The 16,697-nt window shown below is 47.1% G+C and overlaps 1 protein-coding gene across 4 annotated transcripts in view; it reads right to left on the bottom strand.

Moving 5' to 3' along the window:
- The window catches only part of MPPED1 (metallophosphoesterase domain containing 1), a 62,575-nt gene extending 46,219 nt beyond the window's left edge, over positions 1–16,356 (bottom strand). Inside the window, exons 1-3 of one of the 4 annotated variants that reach the window (XM_074901724.1) lie at positions 16,242–16,303; positions 2,446–2,539; positions 2,043–2,306 (exon numbers count right to left, since the gene is read on the bottom strand). In XM_074901724.1, the coding sequence (XP_074757825.1) occupies positions 2,043–2,194 (152 nt within the window). In that variant the 5' untranslated portion in view covers positions 2,195–2,306; positions 2,446–2,539; positions 16,242–16,303. Of the gene's footprint in view, positions 1–2,042; positions 2,307–2,445; positions 2,798–15,805; positions 15,933–16,241 lie in introns of those variants that run through there. The other 3 variants (XM_074901722.1, XM_074901725.1, XM_074901723.1) reach the window with 3 other exon arrangements.
- Positions 16,357–16,697: the final 341 nt, after the last annotated feature.

Raw genomic sequence — 16,697 nt, 5'->3', positions numbered from 1 at the left:
AGGAAGAGCTGCAAGACTGAATTCAGAAGAACAGGAGCACAAAACCCCTCTGTGGTTAAAGTAGTTTACTGTGAGTTTGGATGTTAACAGGTCTATGTGAAGTCTGTTTCTGATTGCTGCAACATCACTAATCCAGGTCTTCTGAACAATACACAAAGACATGGCCAAGTCCTCACCGCCCTGAAGTCAACGACAAAACTTGCACGGACTGAGCAGAGCTAAGATTTCACCCGTAACAATAATCTGAATAAAAGGTGCTTTTGTTACACTTTTTATGTCTACTTTTCCTTTCTTTGTTACTATTCTATTCATTGGTAGGAAGCAAAAGCAATCCTGTTGGTATTCAGAAACATTATTTACAATTTCTGGACCAAGAGAAAGAGTAGGTCAGATTGTGGTAAATGTTTCAATTGATTTAGCTGTTTTTTCTATTTGCACAAGCTTCTTCAATAGTATTAATCATTCATGAGAGACTGCTAAACTCTTCTAAGGAACCATTTTCTAAGGACAGCTGATTTTCAACTACTTGCTTAGGTGCTGAACTTCTATCATGCAGTTGATTGTCTAAGCCCTCCAGTACTATGATTTGGTACTGGTTAGAAGTTTAAACAGCATCTTGTTGAGTACCAGGTGGGTACTGATAAATAACTTATTTTCAGCCCAGTACAAAACATTCAGCTTTTAAGATCAGTGAACAAATTCATTAGCGCCCAGGAACTGTCTGAATATTCACAAAGAATAGCTAAGCCTTGACAAATAAAGCAACCTGCATTTGGCATTCTCCTTTGCAAAAGTATTTCTGAACCCACATTTGTTTGTTTGTACTTTTGCTACCATTTGCCAGCTCTATAAACAAAAGATGTTTCCCAGCGCTAACACTCAATTCATTTTACTGCTTGCATTTCAGCAGTACCTAAAATACCTCAACACAGACCATAAGCTAATACACTGCCCCCAAAAACTGAGTGTTTGCTCACCCCCCTGGTATCTATGCTAGTCTTCGGATTTTTTAATGTATTATCTAATTTATGCCAAAGAATGTACATAAGCATTCATTAAACAGACACATAGCAATCAATGAGTCTAATTGCCGAGTTTTTTAACTGCAGAAATCAGGGCCTGTGTTTGTAAATTAATAGATCATATTAAACACCAAAAATGTGAATGAGCTGATGATTTATTCAGCCTTCCTAAAGGAAAAAAAGTTTCCCCTAAAAAAATGAAAACCAGCCTTCCGATCTGAAGATAAGGCTGCTTCTCTCTTTAATAAACACAATAAAATGGTTGAGACATTTTTATTCCCTATAAAAATATTTTACAGTAGAATTTTATACTTAATTTATTTGTAATAGCTTTACTGTTTTGCTCTTCCTTCTGGCTTTAAACTTTATGGCAGGTTTCATTTTGTAATTATAATTCTCCACTTTACATTACAAGTAAATCATTTAGAGTAGTTAATTTTACTGATGTTGTCATTATATAAGAAGTCAGAAACAAACACATTATTTTAATTACTCTTTTAAGCACTTGGCATCTTCGGCACATCAGTATGAAAGTAAGTTGTCGGATGGGTACCCACACTATTTTATTTATTGATGTGATTCTTCCCTTGAACGCAGCTGTAATATTAGAACTAACCAAACAGTATGTGTGTTGTACAGATACAGGCTTGGTATTTCCAGCAGCTATTTACATCAATAAGCAAGAGCACAATGCAAACAAACATTATGAAGATTGCAGAAAGTATCATCCTCCTAGCATCTCTTATTTTATTACTACTGCTTGTTGTTTATTTCTCTTCTTAATATGCCAGGATTATGCATGAAAGTTATGCCAGTGGAGTGATCTTTCCCCCACCCTTTAACAAAATACTTACACCTTCCAAATGGACTGATTTTGTATCTTTATAGTAATTATTATCAGAAAGGCAGCAAAACAGAGTTCTTTGAATTCTTTCTGACTGGTCCATCAGACGCCACATTGACATGGCAGTAACAATTCAGAAGGCTGTGCTAGAGCAATAACAAAACTGTAACACTTACATTTGCACATGTGGGGGCTGAAATCGTCCCTGGTTGATGTTGTAGAAGGTGAAAGCCTGCGTGGGGTTGGAGCTGTACTCATCCACCTCAATGATGAGCCTGCTGTGCTGGTGCCTCCGCGCTGCCATGATGTGTGACTGGGCGAAGGCCATCGTGCACAGGGGCGCGGGGCGGCCTCAGGCGACCATGGCTGCTAGCTGCCCGCGTCCACGGGGGGACACCAGGGCATCTCCTCACCCGCCCAGCACGCGCCCTCCGACAAACCTAGAAGCAGATGGAGGAGACGGAGTGTAACTGTTGGACGGTCTGGAATTGGCTGTATTGAGTAGGAGATGAGGAGGAAGGGGGGATATGGAGGGACGAGGACGCACCGCCCAGAACTCAGCACAAACCTCCGACTCACCTCTGGCTGGGGGCGGGAAGAAGGGAGTGGAAGTAAACTTTCTTTAGAAGCACAGGGGCAACTTGCTCAAATATTTCAGACATTTAATACAAATCTAAAAGACAAGGCAGTCATTCAGAATGGCACGTCAAACAATAATGTTTCTTCCAACACAATTATTTACTTTCTTTTATTGCACTGCTGAATGTTTATTCCCCATCCTCCTTCAAAAAAACCCCACCAAACCTGAAACCCAACACACGGCTGTGCACGGCTAAAACGGGAGTTAATTAAACAAGGATCAGTTTAAGCGATGCATCAGAAAGTCTGCGCCACTGATCGCGGGGAAGCGTTGCAAGTTGTTGTTCTTTACATCCCGAGGAAGAGAGCAAACGCCCCGTGTGCACTTGCTCCTGGTTTCACAGCAGCCCTGCAGGAACCAGAGGGAGGGCTCCCCCCTCAAACGCATCCTCCTCTCAGTCAGCACCAGCCCAACAGTCTGCACGGACTGGAAAAGGAACGGATTCAAAGGCTAACACACAGTTAAATGTTATTAAGTATTAAAAAAAAAAAAAAAAGTAAAATCCATATAGGCTTTATGTTTGGGAATACATTTTTCCCTGAAGATTATGCAAGTCTAGAACAGCAGCACGGAAAATGGGTAAAGGAACCGCAAAGCGAAACCAACTGGAATGCAGAGAGTATCCCCTAGAAACAGCAGAAAGTAATTTAAATGTGAATTTTACTTTTATTTCCCAGTTTTAATAAAAAATGGATTATAAGCTATAAAGGTGGGTATTTTTACAGTATAATTTTGCATCCTTTTTGAAAGTTGTCTGTCTTAAATATTTACTTTCATGCAAGCGAGAGCTCTTTTCTTCTAGGGAATACAAGTAATCTGCTTCAGAAGATGTATTTCATGAAAAGCCCTGCTAGAATGCAGCAATCCACTTAATACGTGCAGCTTCTGGAAAGCAGGACTGCAAGTATTTTCTGTGACCTTGCTGATGTGCCTCCCCGCCATTCTGGAGGGGCCACTGCGGGAGTGATGGATGAGGGAGGTCTTCACAGTCACTCAGAGTTTTAGAGCTATTTGCAGGTACTTAGGTCCAATTCAGTTCTAGTGGCAGTCAAGCACCTAAGCATCTTTTAAAATCTGGGCTCCAGTCCTTTGCTTAACTACTACAGATGTTAAGTGCTCCAAGAAGTGGTGGTGTATTTTTGTTTTGGGAAATCTTGTTCTTAGGAAACCGAAATGAGAGCTTCGGCTCAGTTTTGTTACTTGCTGAATGGCTGTAAAATGATGACAACTTGCTGTCACTAACAACCCGCAGGAAAACAGTCTGAGAATAAAAGCGCAGATTCCTTCATGCCCTCCCCTAGAATTGAGTGGTAAGAAAACGGTAGAATAACAACAAAGAAAATTTTGGATTTTAAAGGCTCTCAGATGCCGCGTTCAGGCTACGAACAAGCAGCAGCACAAAGGAACGTGCCAGAGCAGGGGGAGGGAGGGAGGCACGATCCTTGCAAGAATAATCAAGTACAAATTGCTGCATTTAGGAAATAAGAAATTATGACGGCAGATGTGAAGAACCCTCCCTGAGGAGCTTCCTGTATTAAGTGATGCATTTGTAAAGAAGTTTGAATAGGCAAGGTCAGAGATTTTCTAGGGGGCAAACTGTTCTAAGTGCACCTACTTCTGTTCAAAAGAAACTATTAGAACTGGTGACCTCTAGAAATATTCTCCTGTAAGATTAATAATTTATGATTCCACAGCTCTACGTAAGGCTTTCAAACCACCTGAAAAACAGAGCCTTTGTTTTATAATTCAGGGATTGCGCCCACTTTACACGCAACCAAACCGCAGTTACAAAGGAGATAAGGCATGGCCTCAGGGACCTAGAATCTCCCTTTGGCCTCAGTAAATTCTCAGAAGCTCACAGCAGCTGAGGAAACAGCTTCCATCACCTCCTCTTTGGGTCCTGTCTTTTATGACTTCTCTCAAGTTATACATCAAACCTGCTGCGGAAGGAGCAGATGCCTGCAGGTACCCCGTACCCGCTCTGGATCTGCCTCCTCTTCCCGGGTAAGGGGAAGATAGCACTTACCCACACCAACTCACTCAAAAGAACAACTCTGTTTGCAAACAGAAAGCAACCACAGCCAGCACACCGCTGATACACCCTTTAGTGCTGAAGAGTCCTCTTAAGCAGGGAATCAATCCTTGCACATGAGAGTGTGTGAATCACGCCATTAGGCCAGCTTGAGAGGATGCTAGTCACAGACATTCGGCAAGAAGTTCACCACATAAACATGCAGAAAACGGGAAGACAACATATTTCACTTGAGGTAAGAAAAAAAAAGAGGGGGGGAAAGGGGGGGAAAAAAAATTAAAAAATATGCCAAAGCGCTGCTAAGCCTTCTGCCAAATGACAGTCACCCAACGTCAACCCTGGACACATAAAAAGCATCCAGGACTGGAAAAGAAGGAGCCAGATCCTGCAATAAAAATAACTAGCAATCATATGAATAGCCTGTGCTAAACGAAAGTCAGATATGTAACACACATAATCAGTAAGCATAATTCAATAGCAGAGCTTAATCCAAGCTCATTTCAGAAACATACACAGATGTCTTTGAACCTTACCTTTCAGTCTACGGTTTTCTTCGTGCATAAGTGGTTGGCTGACTACTAACATTCTTGGTGTTCGACAGAACAAGCTGTCTCTTTCCAGCTTGACTGATAACCAGACTGACACCCATTACTCCCCTCTTTCTGTTTCCATTTCCAACAGTCCCCCAAATTGTAACTTTATCTTTAATATTCTGAAATTTCTTCCTTTCCCAAACCAGAGTATAAAATGCAGCAGGGAAATAATTATCTGCTTCTATAGCATGCAAGTTTTAAAATTATATGCCCAGCATTACCAACACAGCATTAAGACTCAAATCCCCACAGCAACAACATGCTAACCATCCTCTTCCCCCAGACTTATGGAGCTGCGGGATGTCTGCCAGGGAAAAACAGAGAAATGTAAAAAGGACTGCAAGAACATGAATACTAAAATAAATATCACAAACCTGGCTGTTAGAATCACAGACTGAGAAAAAGCTATTAAATCAGCTAAGCCATCTTCTCACTGATGGCAGGAATGTTCTCCATACATTATTTCCCTGCTGCCTCCTCCAGCATGTGTTCACATGTTGAGAGCGGCGACCCAGAGCCCGCTCCAGGAACGGACCCTGCTCAGCCTCTGCAGCAGGCTGTGCATCAGGCCACCCGCCTCCGGCCCTGCAACGCCTCCCGAGGGATCACTGCACTGGGCAGGTGGTTGAACCCAGACGTATAGTTAAGTCTTCTGATGACACCCTCAAATAAATCTATGTATTAATTTTTTTTTTTTTTTTTTTACTTTTGCAGCCTGAAATTTCTGGTATTTTCATCTCACAGCCTTCCTGTATAGCTGGCATAATTATTTCCCTCTTTTACATGAATTTTCCAGCCTTTTCATGCATCCTATTTCTTTCTCCACTTCAAGCCAACATTTTATTTTAATCTCACTTCTTCACTCACAGATTGTGCTTTACTCTGTGCTCATCCTTCAATTCACTCTCGTGTCCAGCGTCTCTCGCCATATCTCATTCCACCGTCTCCACTGTTCCCCCCATCATCTTTGTCTCAAGCCTAAAAACAAGACTAAGACTTCTTGAAAATCATTCCAGCAACACACAGTATGAATCTGAACTTGAAAACACCATGGCTCAAGCAGACGTCACTGAAATACTAATTAGAAACCAATATAAAATACTGATGATAATGATAAGAAGTTATAAATGAAGAAAGGAAACTGTGAAGGGAGTTATCTATTGAGCGATGAACTTCACTACGTTACAAAGATCCTGGAGGTCAAGAAGCACAACACATCTGTAGCGTACACTGGCAGGAGCTGAAGAGGGCCAGCCGCCAGATTCTGCACTAAGAACAGTGAGATAACAGAGAGAAAGAAGAGAACGCTGGGACTCTCGGCAGTACCAAGATCAGTGGCAAAGAAGCAACTCCAGAAAACATGTTAGTTTTGCACAGAGAGTCTGACAAGCTGGGATTTGGGGAGGCAATGAAGAAACAAGAAAACAAACAAAAAAAGGCATTTTCATGCAGCTATAAAACATCAAAGCTGTATTTTTTCAGGGAAAGCCAGTAAGACAATAGCAGCAAAATACCTTAAAGAAGCACATGAAAGTTTGCGACGGACCGCACAGTGACACACTTGCTCTTGTGCAAATCCTGGGCACTGTTAACCAAAAACCCTTCCAAGAGCTTCATCAAGGGTTCAGGTCTTCCCCTATGGTGCTCTACAGTGCTCTGTCAGGTCATCCTGTACGCAGAGCAGCAGACCCTTGATTTAAACTCCAAAAATGCACCCCAGAGCATTCTGCAGCAATGGCCCCAATGTCACAGTAACAATCCTCTAACTACTAGTGACTGGCTCCACTATCATAAATTACTGGGTTTGTTTAGCCCCCCCCCCCGAAAGCTTGCTATAGACCAGTAAATGAACATACTGGAACCAGTAAAGCAATCACTTACTATGAGAGACAGGATGAAAATGCTAAAGGTTTTTTGCTGTCTAAAATACCAATTCCAATCCATGGAATTAGTCTGCTAGCTTCAGTTCTGCTATTGGGAAATGAATAATAATCCTGAAAAGGCATTATTTTGAGGGAAAGGATGAGCCGGGCAAATCACTCTGCAGATGAAAGCTTTTGCAAAGGGATACACTCTCCTCGTCCTCCTCTTCATTTTCTGAAACGAATGCAAGTCCTGGCAAACCCAAAGCACGGAGCCTGCCCGCAGCGGCTGGTCGGGGCTCACTGCACACAGGACTCCCAGGCCAAGGCAGCACAGCCAGATGTCACCGAGACACCTGGAGGTTTTAAGGGCGATCATGACTATTTCCACTGATGGAAACATCAGGCTTTCTAAATGAATACGACTTGTTGTAGAAGGAAACATTTCCCACTGCATTTAAAGAAATAAACAAGCAAGACCCCAACATACTGAAGGGAAACACACACCCATAAGCCCTTTTCCCAAAGCAAAGGCTTTATGTACCCGTAATTTGTGTCAAAAACTCAACAGCAGCGTTAAAAACCGAACAGGCTCCTCGAGGGTATCTGAACTACAGTCTCACAACCTGCGGCGCCATTTCAGGTGTTCGCCACCCTCACAAACCGCCCAGAGCTCCTCATGGCCAACAGAGTGGCCTAGAAAGCCCGCTGGGCACCGAATCCCACTGCAGCTGGGGAAGAGCCCTGCTCTCCCGGAACCCAGCTGGGTGGTGGCGACGCATGGCAGGGACAGCCTGGCCGGGCAGGAGCACCCCCCCGAGCCCACCTGCCCCAGGCCTCCACCGCGGGGACCACCGCCACACATCCACGCAGGCCAAGAAATCCCCGGGTTTAATCAGCAAATAAACGTATGAACAAGGGTGGGGTCTGTAACGCAGATTTCCCTCCCCGAAGATGAAACGTGCTCCCCGATCCATTCTGTGAGCACGGCGAGACGCTCCACCCGCTGCTCCCTCCGCTCCTCGGGGAGACAGGGGGGTATCGCGGGGCAAGTCTGACAAGTTCTCTTCAGGTCAAAAATGGGGATAGAACCTTCACAAATGCCTCTTTACCGAGGCTTTTACCGTGGATTTCACAATCCTCACCTGGTAGCTAGAGCACATATGCTCCACTACGGTATTTTCAAAATCTTTTGCTTGCGGGTGTATCTTTAACTGAAGGAGGCATTAAGCACCCCATTTTTCACTCTCTGCTCTCTTCAGTGGCTTCTGCTGAAAGAAGTTACACCAAGCCCAGGATTTATTAAGGCAACTCTTTGGATGGTCCTTGTTAAAACACATCCGAGACGGTTTTCTGTGCCAGCAAATCTGAATTTGCTCTTGTCAGTCAAATAATACTCAGTTCCGTGGCCGTATCTTCTCCCAGGGAGTCAGAGCTATTCCCACCCACATCACCCAACCAGGGGACCCGATTCTGAGTCACTCGTATGCCTCAAAGCCCTACTGACTTGAATGAGAAGAAAGGCAAGAGACCTGTCCTCTTCCGTTTAGCACCTCCCGCTTCACCTACCAACGAAGCGGTCAGTGCCTCACCCTCTGTATCACCTGTTAGCGGCAGGTCTACAGGCACCGACAACGCTGGTTTGCAACATGAAAAAAATTCAGTGACTTAAGTAAGACCTCTTATCTCTCTGTAATTACAATTACCTTAACCTGCATTAGAAAACAAACAAACAAAACCAAAATCCTCCCAAGACATTTCCCACCATGCTACATCATGGTTCTCCTTTGCTGACTGTAATCACCTGTCAAATACGGTATGACAAAATCCTTCACTGAAATTAATTTTTTTCTTCAAATAAGTTTTCTTCCACTGGTCTCAAACACAAATATCATACATGTTTCTCTCATTATTTATAAAGAACATTAACATACTTAGCTTTAACAGTCATAAAAAGATTATACAGACACAGCAAGTAGGAAATGAGATAAATTATTTGTCTTTTCGAACTATGCCCTAACAACCACTTCTGTGGGGTTTCCTCCAAAAATACACTGCACCTACTACCCGCCAAAGTTCTGACCAGGCATCCAGAAGAAGAGATAGATGAATGAGTTCAGAAAACACAAAAAAAATTGCACATTTACTTATTAAATCTAATTCCGTATTTATTTAAAGCAGTTACCACTTAGAAACCCTCTTAGCTAGTTTTGTTTTGAATGATGATTGTATGATTTTAAATTACTTTTTCTCATTTCCCTACCTAGGTTCCCAAAACTACAGTAGCTGAATATTCTATTTATGAAGATTTAATTTTATTTTAGCTCATCAGCAGGATCATTTTCTGAATCAAATTCTCATCCATACAAATAACTGTTAATTTATTCCATTTAAAAAATAAACACAACCTAATAATATTGCTTTGTTTTCACCTTAAACCTCCACTTTACAATATATTTTAAACACTGCAGTACTCCCAAGATTTACAAATAGATTGGACATTTGTCAAGGCTAAATGCATTACTGCAATCCTACATACGATCTTGCCTGAATGTATAAAACATTATCATGTTTGGATAAAATATTTAAATGGGTACATTTTTCTTAAGTAAAGCCAAATCTTTTCCCTGAAAAATATACTGTTTTGGCTCAGTGTTGCCTGTATTTATCCCAAAATACCTGCAGAGGTAGCTAATCTATTTAAGTAATTACCTCTAGGGAAAGAAATTTTAAATAAATATCTAAAAGCCACAAAACTCATTCCTCACTCTAAAAAAATTGCCTTCATCTCTGGAAGTATTTCAAAAGCTACTATGTTACTGAAAATCATGAGTATACATTCATAAAAGACAAATTACAAGTCCCAAAATGATAATACTCATTCTAGGGAAAAATAGCTAAAAATACGGGTTACATGGGAAAATTATCAAGAATGGACATTCCAACAGGAATAAATTAGGGTTGTGGGGATTTGATTCTACATCTCAGTCTGCAATTTGGGCATGTCATCTCCCAAAATATTATTTACTGAGAAGACAACTACAGAAGTACTAAAACATCACATGTTTAAGAAACAGTTCGGTTTAATTTTAAGCCGGAGAATGTTTTTTTCCTTCAGCCTTTCGTGACGTGGCCTCACGCTCATTGCCAGCCTTCATCTGTACAAGCCCCGCTGGGTTGAGCCCCAGTTCCTGCAGCACATCCTTTATCCAAACGGATTTCAATGGAAACGGTGTATAAATGGGAGCAGTTTGATCGCTCACGCGTATCTGAAGGCAGAATACACCCCATCTGGTTTAGCACGCGAGCTCCGACACCAGAATCCCCGGAGAACGTGTCAAAGCCCACGGCTGAGCAGCGGGTTCTGGGAGCGGAGGGCGGGAGCGGTCCCCCCGCCAGCGCTGGCCCCCAGCAGAGGAGCCGGGTGGCTCAGGGCAGAGGTGCCTGGCACGGGGCAGCCCTGGATCCCAGCACCACCCCTGCCCCGAGCTCAGCGCCAACACGCCGCTGGGAGGACAGGTCACAGGGTCTTCCCCTCCTGGGCAGCAGCACCTCTGGCTGTGGATGCGTTTCCATGGCCAATATTCTCGTCCGATTTCAGAAAGAAATCTCACACTAACAGCTCTTGAGAGGCTGCTGATCTCTATGTCAATACCCAAGAATGGAAAATTAAAGTGGCCAATCTATTCCTGTAGTTCCAGATGAATGAAATGCCAGAGTACCAGCACACAAACATATGTAAGGTGGAATGTGGAACACAGCTCACATGTAAATATGTTTATAGTGATACTACTTCTGAGATCAGTCTATCTTTTTCTATTAAAGCCTGGAGCTAAATTATAAAATTAATCAAACAAATCCTTAACAGCTACAGTTTTTTCTCTTGGACACAAAACTTTGAAGTATATTGGTTTTGTTGTTTCCACTTTTCACTCATTTAGCTGCATCCACCTCCCTGAAATTCTTCATGTCACCCAATTAACATTCAGGGAGGGAGTCACTGGGTTTGTTCTGTTTATTTTTCCAGGTATCCTCCCCAGGTCTGATAGAAGGAAAAAGTACTCAACAGTTGTTTAAGGGCTGCTCACTCCTCCTACCCATAAAGTCATGTCCACAAAGAGCCCCCCTATGTGGTTCACGTGAATCTGAAACAAAGGCAACTAAACCCTTCCCTGCAAAGCAAAAAAGAGAGAGGCAAGACAGTATGGGGGAAGTCCCAGACACAGAGTCCTGACGGGGAGCGTTTCGGGTCAAACACCTCTGGATACTCTCCAGACCTCACATGGATCTTACTGATGAGCCAAGCATCCAGCCCCACCGTGCTTTTCTCACACAGGGATGCTTCAAATCACTGCTCTCCCTGAAGCTGAAGGGGCTGCCCACGAAAGAAGGAAGATTCGGGAGAAAAGCTCCTCTGCGAGTGCACTCAGGGGACCCCGTGGCAGCTGGGGCAGGCCGGGTGGCCGCCGTCGCCCAGGCTGTGCCGGGTATCGCTGGGCACGGCGGGGCTGGCTGCCCCCAGCTGGGGCTCCGAGCCGCAGCACTGAACATCCGTGCGTTCGCTGGCTGCCGGCTTGAAAAACTTGCCTGAGAATTTTCTTTGGACTGACTACAAATTTTCATGTGACGCAAAAGATGCTAAAACAGTTTAGGGGTGAAAAGTAAAAAGAGATCAAAATGAAAAAAATATTTAAGAGGAAAATATCAAAGTAGTGAAATGTACTCACTATACATTTTTGGATTTTCTCTTCCCTTCTCTCTTAGCAGATCAACATGGTGAAACCAGAACACTTTTTTGGTGTTGCCAAATCTGAAGTTTCTACTGCAGCCTGCTGAAGCTGACATTTTTTTGTTTGACTTCTTGTTCAAGGTACGAGATTGCTAACTGCTGGCAGTAGCTGAGTTTTAGACCATTCTAGCTGCACTAGGCAAGGTACCTTGAGCTTTTACCAAAAACTACTCCTACTGGGGACAAAGCATCAAGGGGCAAAACTGAGACATGCCTCAGAACACAATACAGTGAAGGTGAGCTCTGAGTAAGAAGTGTTCTGCTTTTCTACCAAAGAACCAGAAGAAAGGCTGTCCCGCAAAGTCGAAATAACCCTGGTATTACTGTGCCCTAGGTGTCCACAGACCGGGTGAAATCCAGCAGCAAACTATGCCAGGCACTGTACGGCCATCCAGTAACAGAGAGTCTCTGCCCCAAACAGCTTACAGTCTCCAGAAACTCAACAAAGGACACGGGAGTAAACAATATAGCCATGCAGAGAAATGATCAGTGCAACGTTCCTTTCATTTTTTTTACAGAGAAGGAAAAAATAAGCAAGATTAGCATCACAAAAGACAAAAGCAGAGAGAAGATGGGCTACGGTAGGGAGAGGAAGAAAAAGGTGTTGAGAAATCAAGTGGCATGCAGGATGTTTGAGCCATAGGGCACGTTAAGCAGCGTGATGCGACCGGGGAGAGCTGGCAAAAAGGGAGCCTGAGCAAAAGAGCCAATTAGGAAAAGGCAGAGAAAAACCAGTCAAAAATATCAGTAACCATCAGCCTCCTGCGTACGCTGCATCTACAGCTGCTCTGCTGCCTTCGGTCTTTGGCTGAATGGCAGGACCCTCACCTGCCATAAGAGAAGCTGGACTGGCAGAGGAACTGAATTTAAAAGGTCAAGAGGACATGCCACATCATAGAAAATAGCTTTCCAAAGAGTGGTACATGCTAAACACAGCAATCTCAGTTTTAGCAGAAATGTATCAATTACAAATCTGTAACAAGTAAGGGCAAATACTTGCAATTGAAATGCGTTACACATATGTATTACACCTCTGAATCCGAGTAAAAAAGACGACGAGTCCTTAGTACACTAATATTAGCGTGGCTCTCTGCAGTCACACACAATACAGCACATTTAAATGACATTACGAACCCAATCTTACTCCCGTGGTAAATAATGGCATTTTAAAGAGTGACTGAATGGAAAACGCTAAGCATTTTCTGTTTAGGTTAGTGTAATGAATCCCAAATCAGTTATGACTGCAAGTTACTACATACACATCGTGACGGTTATTTGTTAATCCTAACACAATTTCCACCGTCTTATCACATCACCGCAAAGCTGTCACACTTGGTGGTGGTTTCAGCAATGAGGTCAAGGAGCGAGCAGTCCCAGGGGATGAACTGCTCTCCCCTCCAGAGGTGGCCACTGCAGAAGCAGGTGAATAGCCTTTCCCAGACCAGCTCTGCTCCTCCCTGCAACGGATCTCACAGCCGGCCGGCACCCTGCAGCCCTGCCCGAGAGTTACATCCACGTGCTACGGCATTTGTAATAAATAAGATCGGCCTGAAGAGATGACTTTCCAGGAGGAAGCCAAAGGGTAACAGTCCAGTGACCCTGAAGGCCTCTCTTACATTAATAACCCTGCTTGTATTTTGAAGCATAACCTAGAATGTCCAGAATTTAAACAGAAGCACTTATTTTAGGTTAGAAATGACAATTAGAGACCACTTTGCTCTCAGACACCCTCACACGACCCAACTGACCTATGGACGATGATCACAGAATCCAAACTGGTGTGTGACCCAGGACACCCGAGTTAAAGTCTCCAGCACTACGCTCAGTCTTACCCTGAGAGCTCAGGCTGTAGAGAGGAATATTCTAATGTATCTTAATGGAACAGAACATGGGAAAAGGCTCTTCCTTCGCATTACCTCACACATCCTCTCCGGGTTCTTCAAAACAAGGTTCAGCAAGAATCCAATGGACTGCACTGACTCATTTTTACTATGTTTGTTAATCACTTGAAAACAGTTTTCATGGACAAAAAATATTAAAATTCCCAATTATAAACACACTTTTTTAATATAATATTTGATATGGCTTCCATATGTCTGAAAAAATAAAGTGTCTGGATAATTGACTAAGCAGTTACCTGCTTTCAGGAAATTTGAGGCTCCTTCCTTGTAATTCAGTGGCAGAACTCTAGCTGACTTAAAAAACAGTAATCTTTTTACACACCTCTACATGTTCTACCCTAGAGAAGAGCCCACTCCTTCAGGCAAGGAGGACTGCACCCGAGGCAGCAGATCTGATCATATTTGGTTCCGAAAAGGACATCATGCATTTTTTCCTAATTCTGTATAATAAATTCAACTCAATAAATACGATCACAAACAACACTCCATTCTATGAACCATTAATTCAAACAGCAGAAACATCAATGTCAGAGTTGGCTACGTATGCCAAATCAGAACTCCAGCCCGCTCTGCATTCCTGCTGACAGCCCCCGTAACGAGCACACAGCATTAAATAAAAACCATGACCTGTTTAAACAAAGATCAGAGCACCAGCTTTAGCTTTGCATTCTCTCCTGTTTGTTGTTTGGCATCACAAACTAACACCAAAACAAGAATCTTATTCATAGCTGCCCGGTAGGTTTTCGTACGCGGCACGAGGGGTTTGTTCTCGTCCACCAAGAGGACTTGTGTATCTTTAAAATGGGCATTTTTCTTCACAGGAACATGCACAGGTATTCTCAGCGGTTACTCTGCTTTAAATTAGACCGAAGGAAGGCAGGGAGAGAAGAGATAGAGGGAACAGCGTACAAGCAAGAAACGTTAAGATTCTCTTGTCTCAGACAGCTTGAGACAATGAAACAAGCAGGAAGAGCCAAGCTAGAACTGTTTAAACACACCGTTAAAATTTCAGGGGTAATAATTAGTATCAATCCGTGCGTGTATCATACATGGGACAGGCATAACACTTCACCATTTCAAAAAGAATCCATCTGTAAAATAGCAATTCCCCCATCTGTGCGGTACACCACGCGAAAGCTGGCAGCGCCGGGCACGGTGAGGCTGTTCCCCGGGCCCGGGCGATGCCCGTCGGCTCCCGGCCGGGTCTCCTCAGCACACGCTCCTGCCCGGGGCTCGGACTGCAGGCACGCACGGGTGAGAGGTACTCTTGTATTTTAAACATCTACTGATGTTCTTCCGAAAAACCGGGAGTTCAGTCCCTCGGGAGCCGATCACAAAGTTTAACCACCTCGCCTAGTTCCCAGTTTCCCCAGAGGAGCCGAGCCCCGGTCCCTGCCGCACAGCGCCCGGGACCCGCGTCCCGCCCGGCCGAGGGCGCAGCGGCCGGCACACGCCCGGCGGCAACAGCCTCTCCCGACAGCCGGGGGAGCAGAAGTCCTCAGCTGCGGATCCTCCGCAAACACGGCGGGTCGGGCAAAGCCCGCCTCTCCCGGCCGTGTGCTCCCCGGCGAGCCCCCGCGCGTCCGTGCCCCTCGCCGCCGGCGCGGAGCGGAGCGGGGCGCGGCGCCGGGGAGGCGATGAGATCCCTGCCGAAGCGCCCCGCATCTTTTCTGCTGCGCCGCTGCCTGGGGCGCGCAGGACACCGAATAACCGCGCGGTGAATGACACGGAGAGCAGCCTGACCCCCCCCAGAACTTGCCGAGCGGTTTCCTCCCGGAACAAAACTTGGGAGGTCACCGAACCCTCTCCGCCGACAAAGGGAAGTTCTCCCACCGCCGCCGCCCCTTCCCCGGTGCAGCCGGGGGAAGCTGCCGGGGAAGGCGCGCTCGGATTCTCCCCGGGGCTTCCCGCCGGGGACCCTCCGCGGGCGGCCGCTGCGACCCGGCCGCGGGGGGCGGCGAGAGGGGCTCCGTGGCGAGCGGCCGGCGGTGCCGCCGGCCCGGGGGTCGCCGCCTCCCGCCTCCGCGGGAACTCCGCGAACAAAGTAACTTGGCGGCCGGGCGGCGGGGCCGGGGGCCGCTCCCCCCGCGGCCCGGCCGGGCGGCCCGGGGCCAGCCCTTACCTTCGCCCCCCGGTGACGGCCGGCGGCTGCCGGGGGGCTCCCGGCCGCTCCCGCTCCGCGGAGGACCCTTCCCCGGCCGCCGCACTCGCCCTGGGGCACGGGCGGACGGGCACGGAGAGATGGGGCGTTTTAAGGCGCGAGGAGAAGCCACGGGGAGGCTTGGTTGGGAGAAGCAGAGCCCTGACGCGCTCGGGGGGGGGGGGGAGGGGGGGCGGCTGGGGGGGTTTCAGACCCTCGCACGGCTGCACGGGCAGACCCATCCCCCCGTCTCCCCCGCCGGGGAAGGCAGCGCCGAGGCTCGAACCGAGCCCGCACCGCGGACCGGGCCCAGCGCACCATCCCCCCGCCCCGGGCCGGCGGGGAGACCCCCCCCGGCACCCCGACCCCCCCCCCGCTGCAGGGGGGTGCCGCGGGGGGGCTCCCCCCGAACACTTACCCTGCCCGCCGGGGCCGCTCGGAAGACGCAGGATTTTGTGCGAGCGATCGTCTCGTTCTCCGGGAGCCCAGCCTCCCGCCTCCCCTCCCCCGCCGCCCCCACCTCCTCCGGGGGGCCGGGAATCCCCCTCCGCCGGCCCTGCCCGCCCTCCCCGCCGCCCCGCCCGGCCGGGGAGCCCCCGCCGCAGCCCCCAGCTGCCGGGGCCCGCGGGGCTCCATGGCCCCCGGCCGGGGCCGGGACGCGCTGCGGCGGAGGCGGGGGTCGGCGGCCCCCCCCCCCAGCCCGGCGGGGCTCGGCGGAGGGGAGGCTGCGCCCGCCGGCCCCGGGCGGAGTTGAGGCGGCGCCCGGGGAGCCCGCGGCGGAGGGGGGGGTGCCGGAACTCGGCGGCGGCCTTCTGCGGGGGGGTCGCGGCCTCCCGTGCCCCGCCGCCTCCCCTCACGGGGGGGGGCTGCGCCG

Source organism: Athene noctua, chromosome 3, assembly GCF_965140245.1.
Source record: "Athene noctua chromosome 3, bAthNoc1.hap1.1, whole genome shotgun sequence".
Classification (NCBI taxonomy): Eukaryota; Metazoa; Chordata; class Aves; order Strigiformes; family Strigidae; genus Athene; species Athene noctua.
This window is presented reverse-complemented; position numbering and strand designations above follow the sequence as displayed.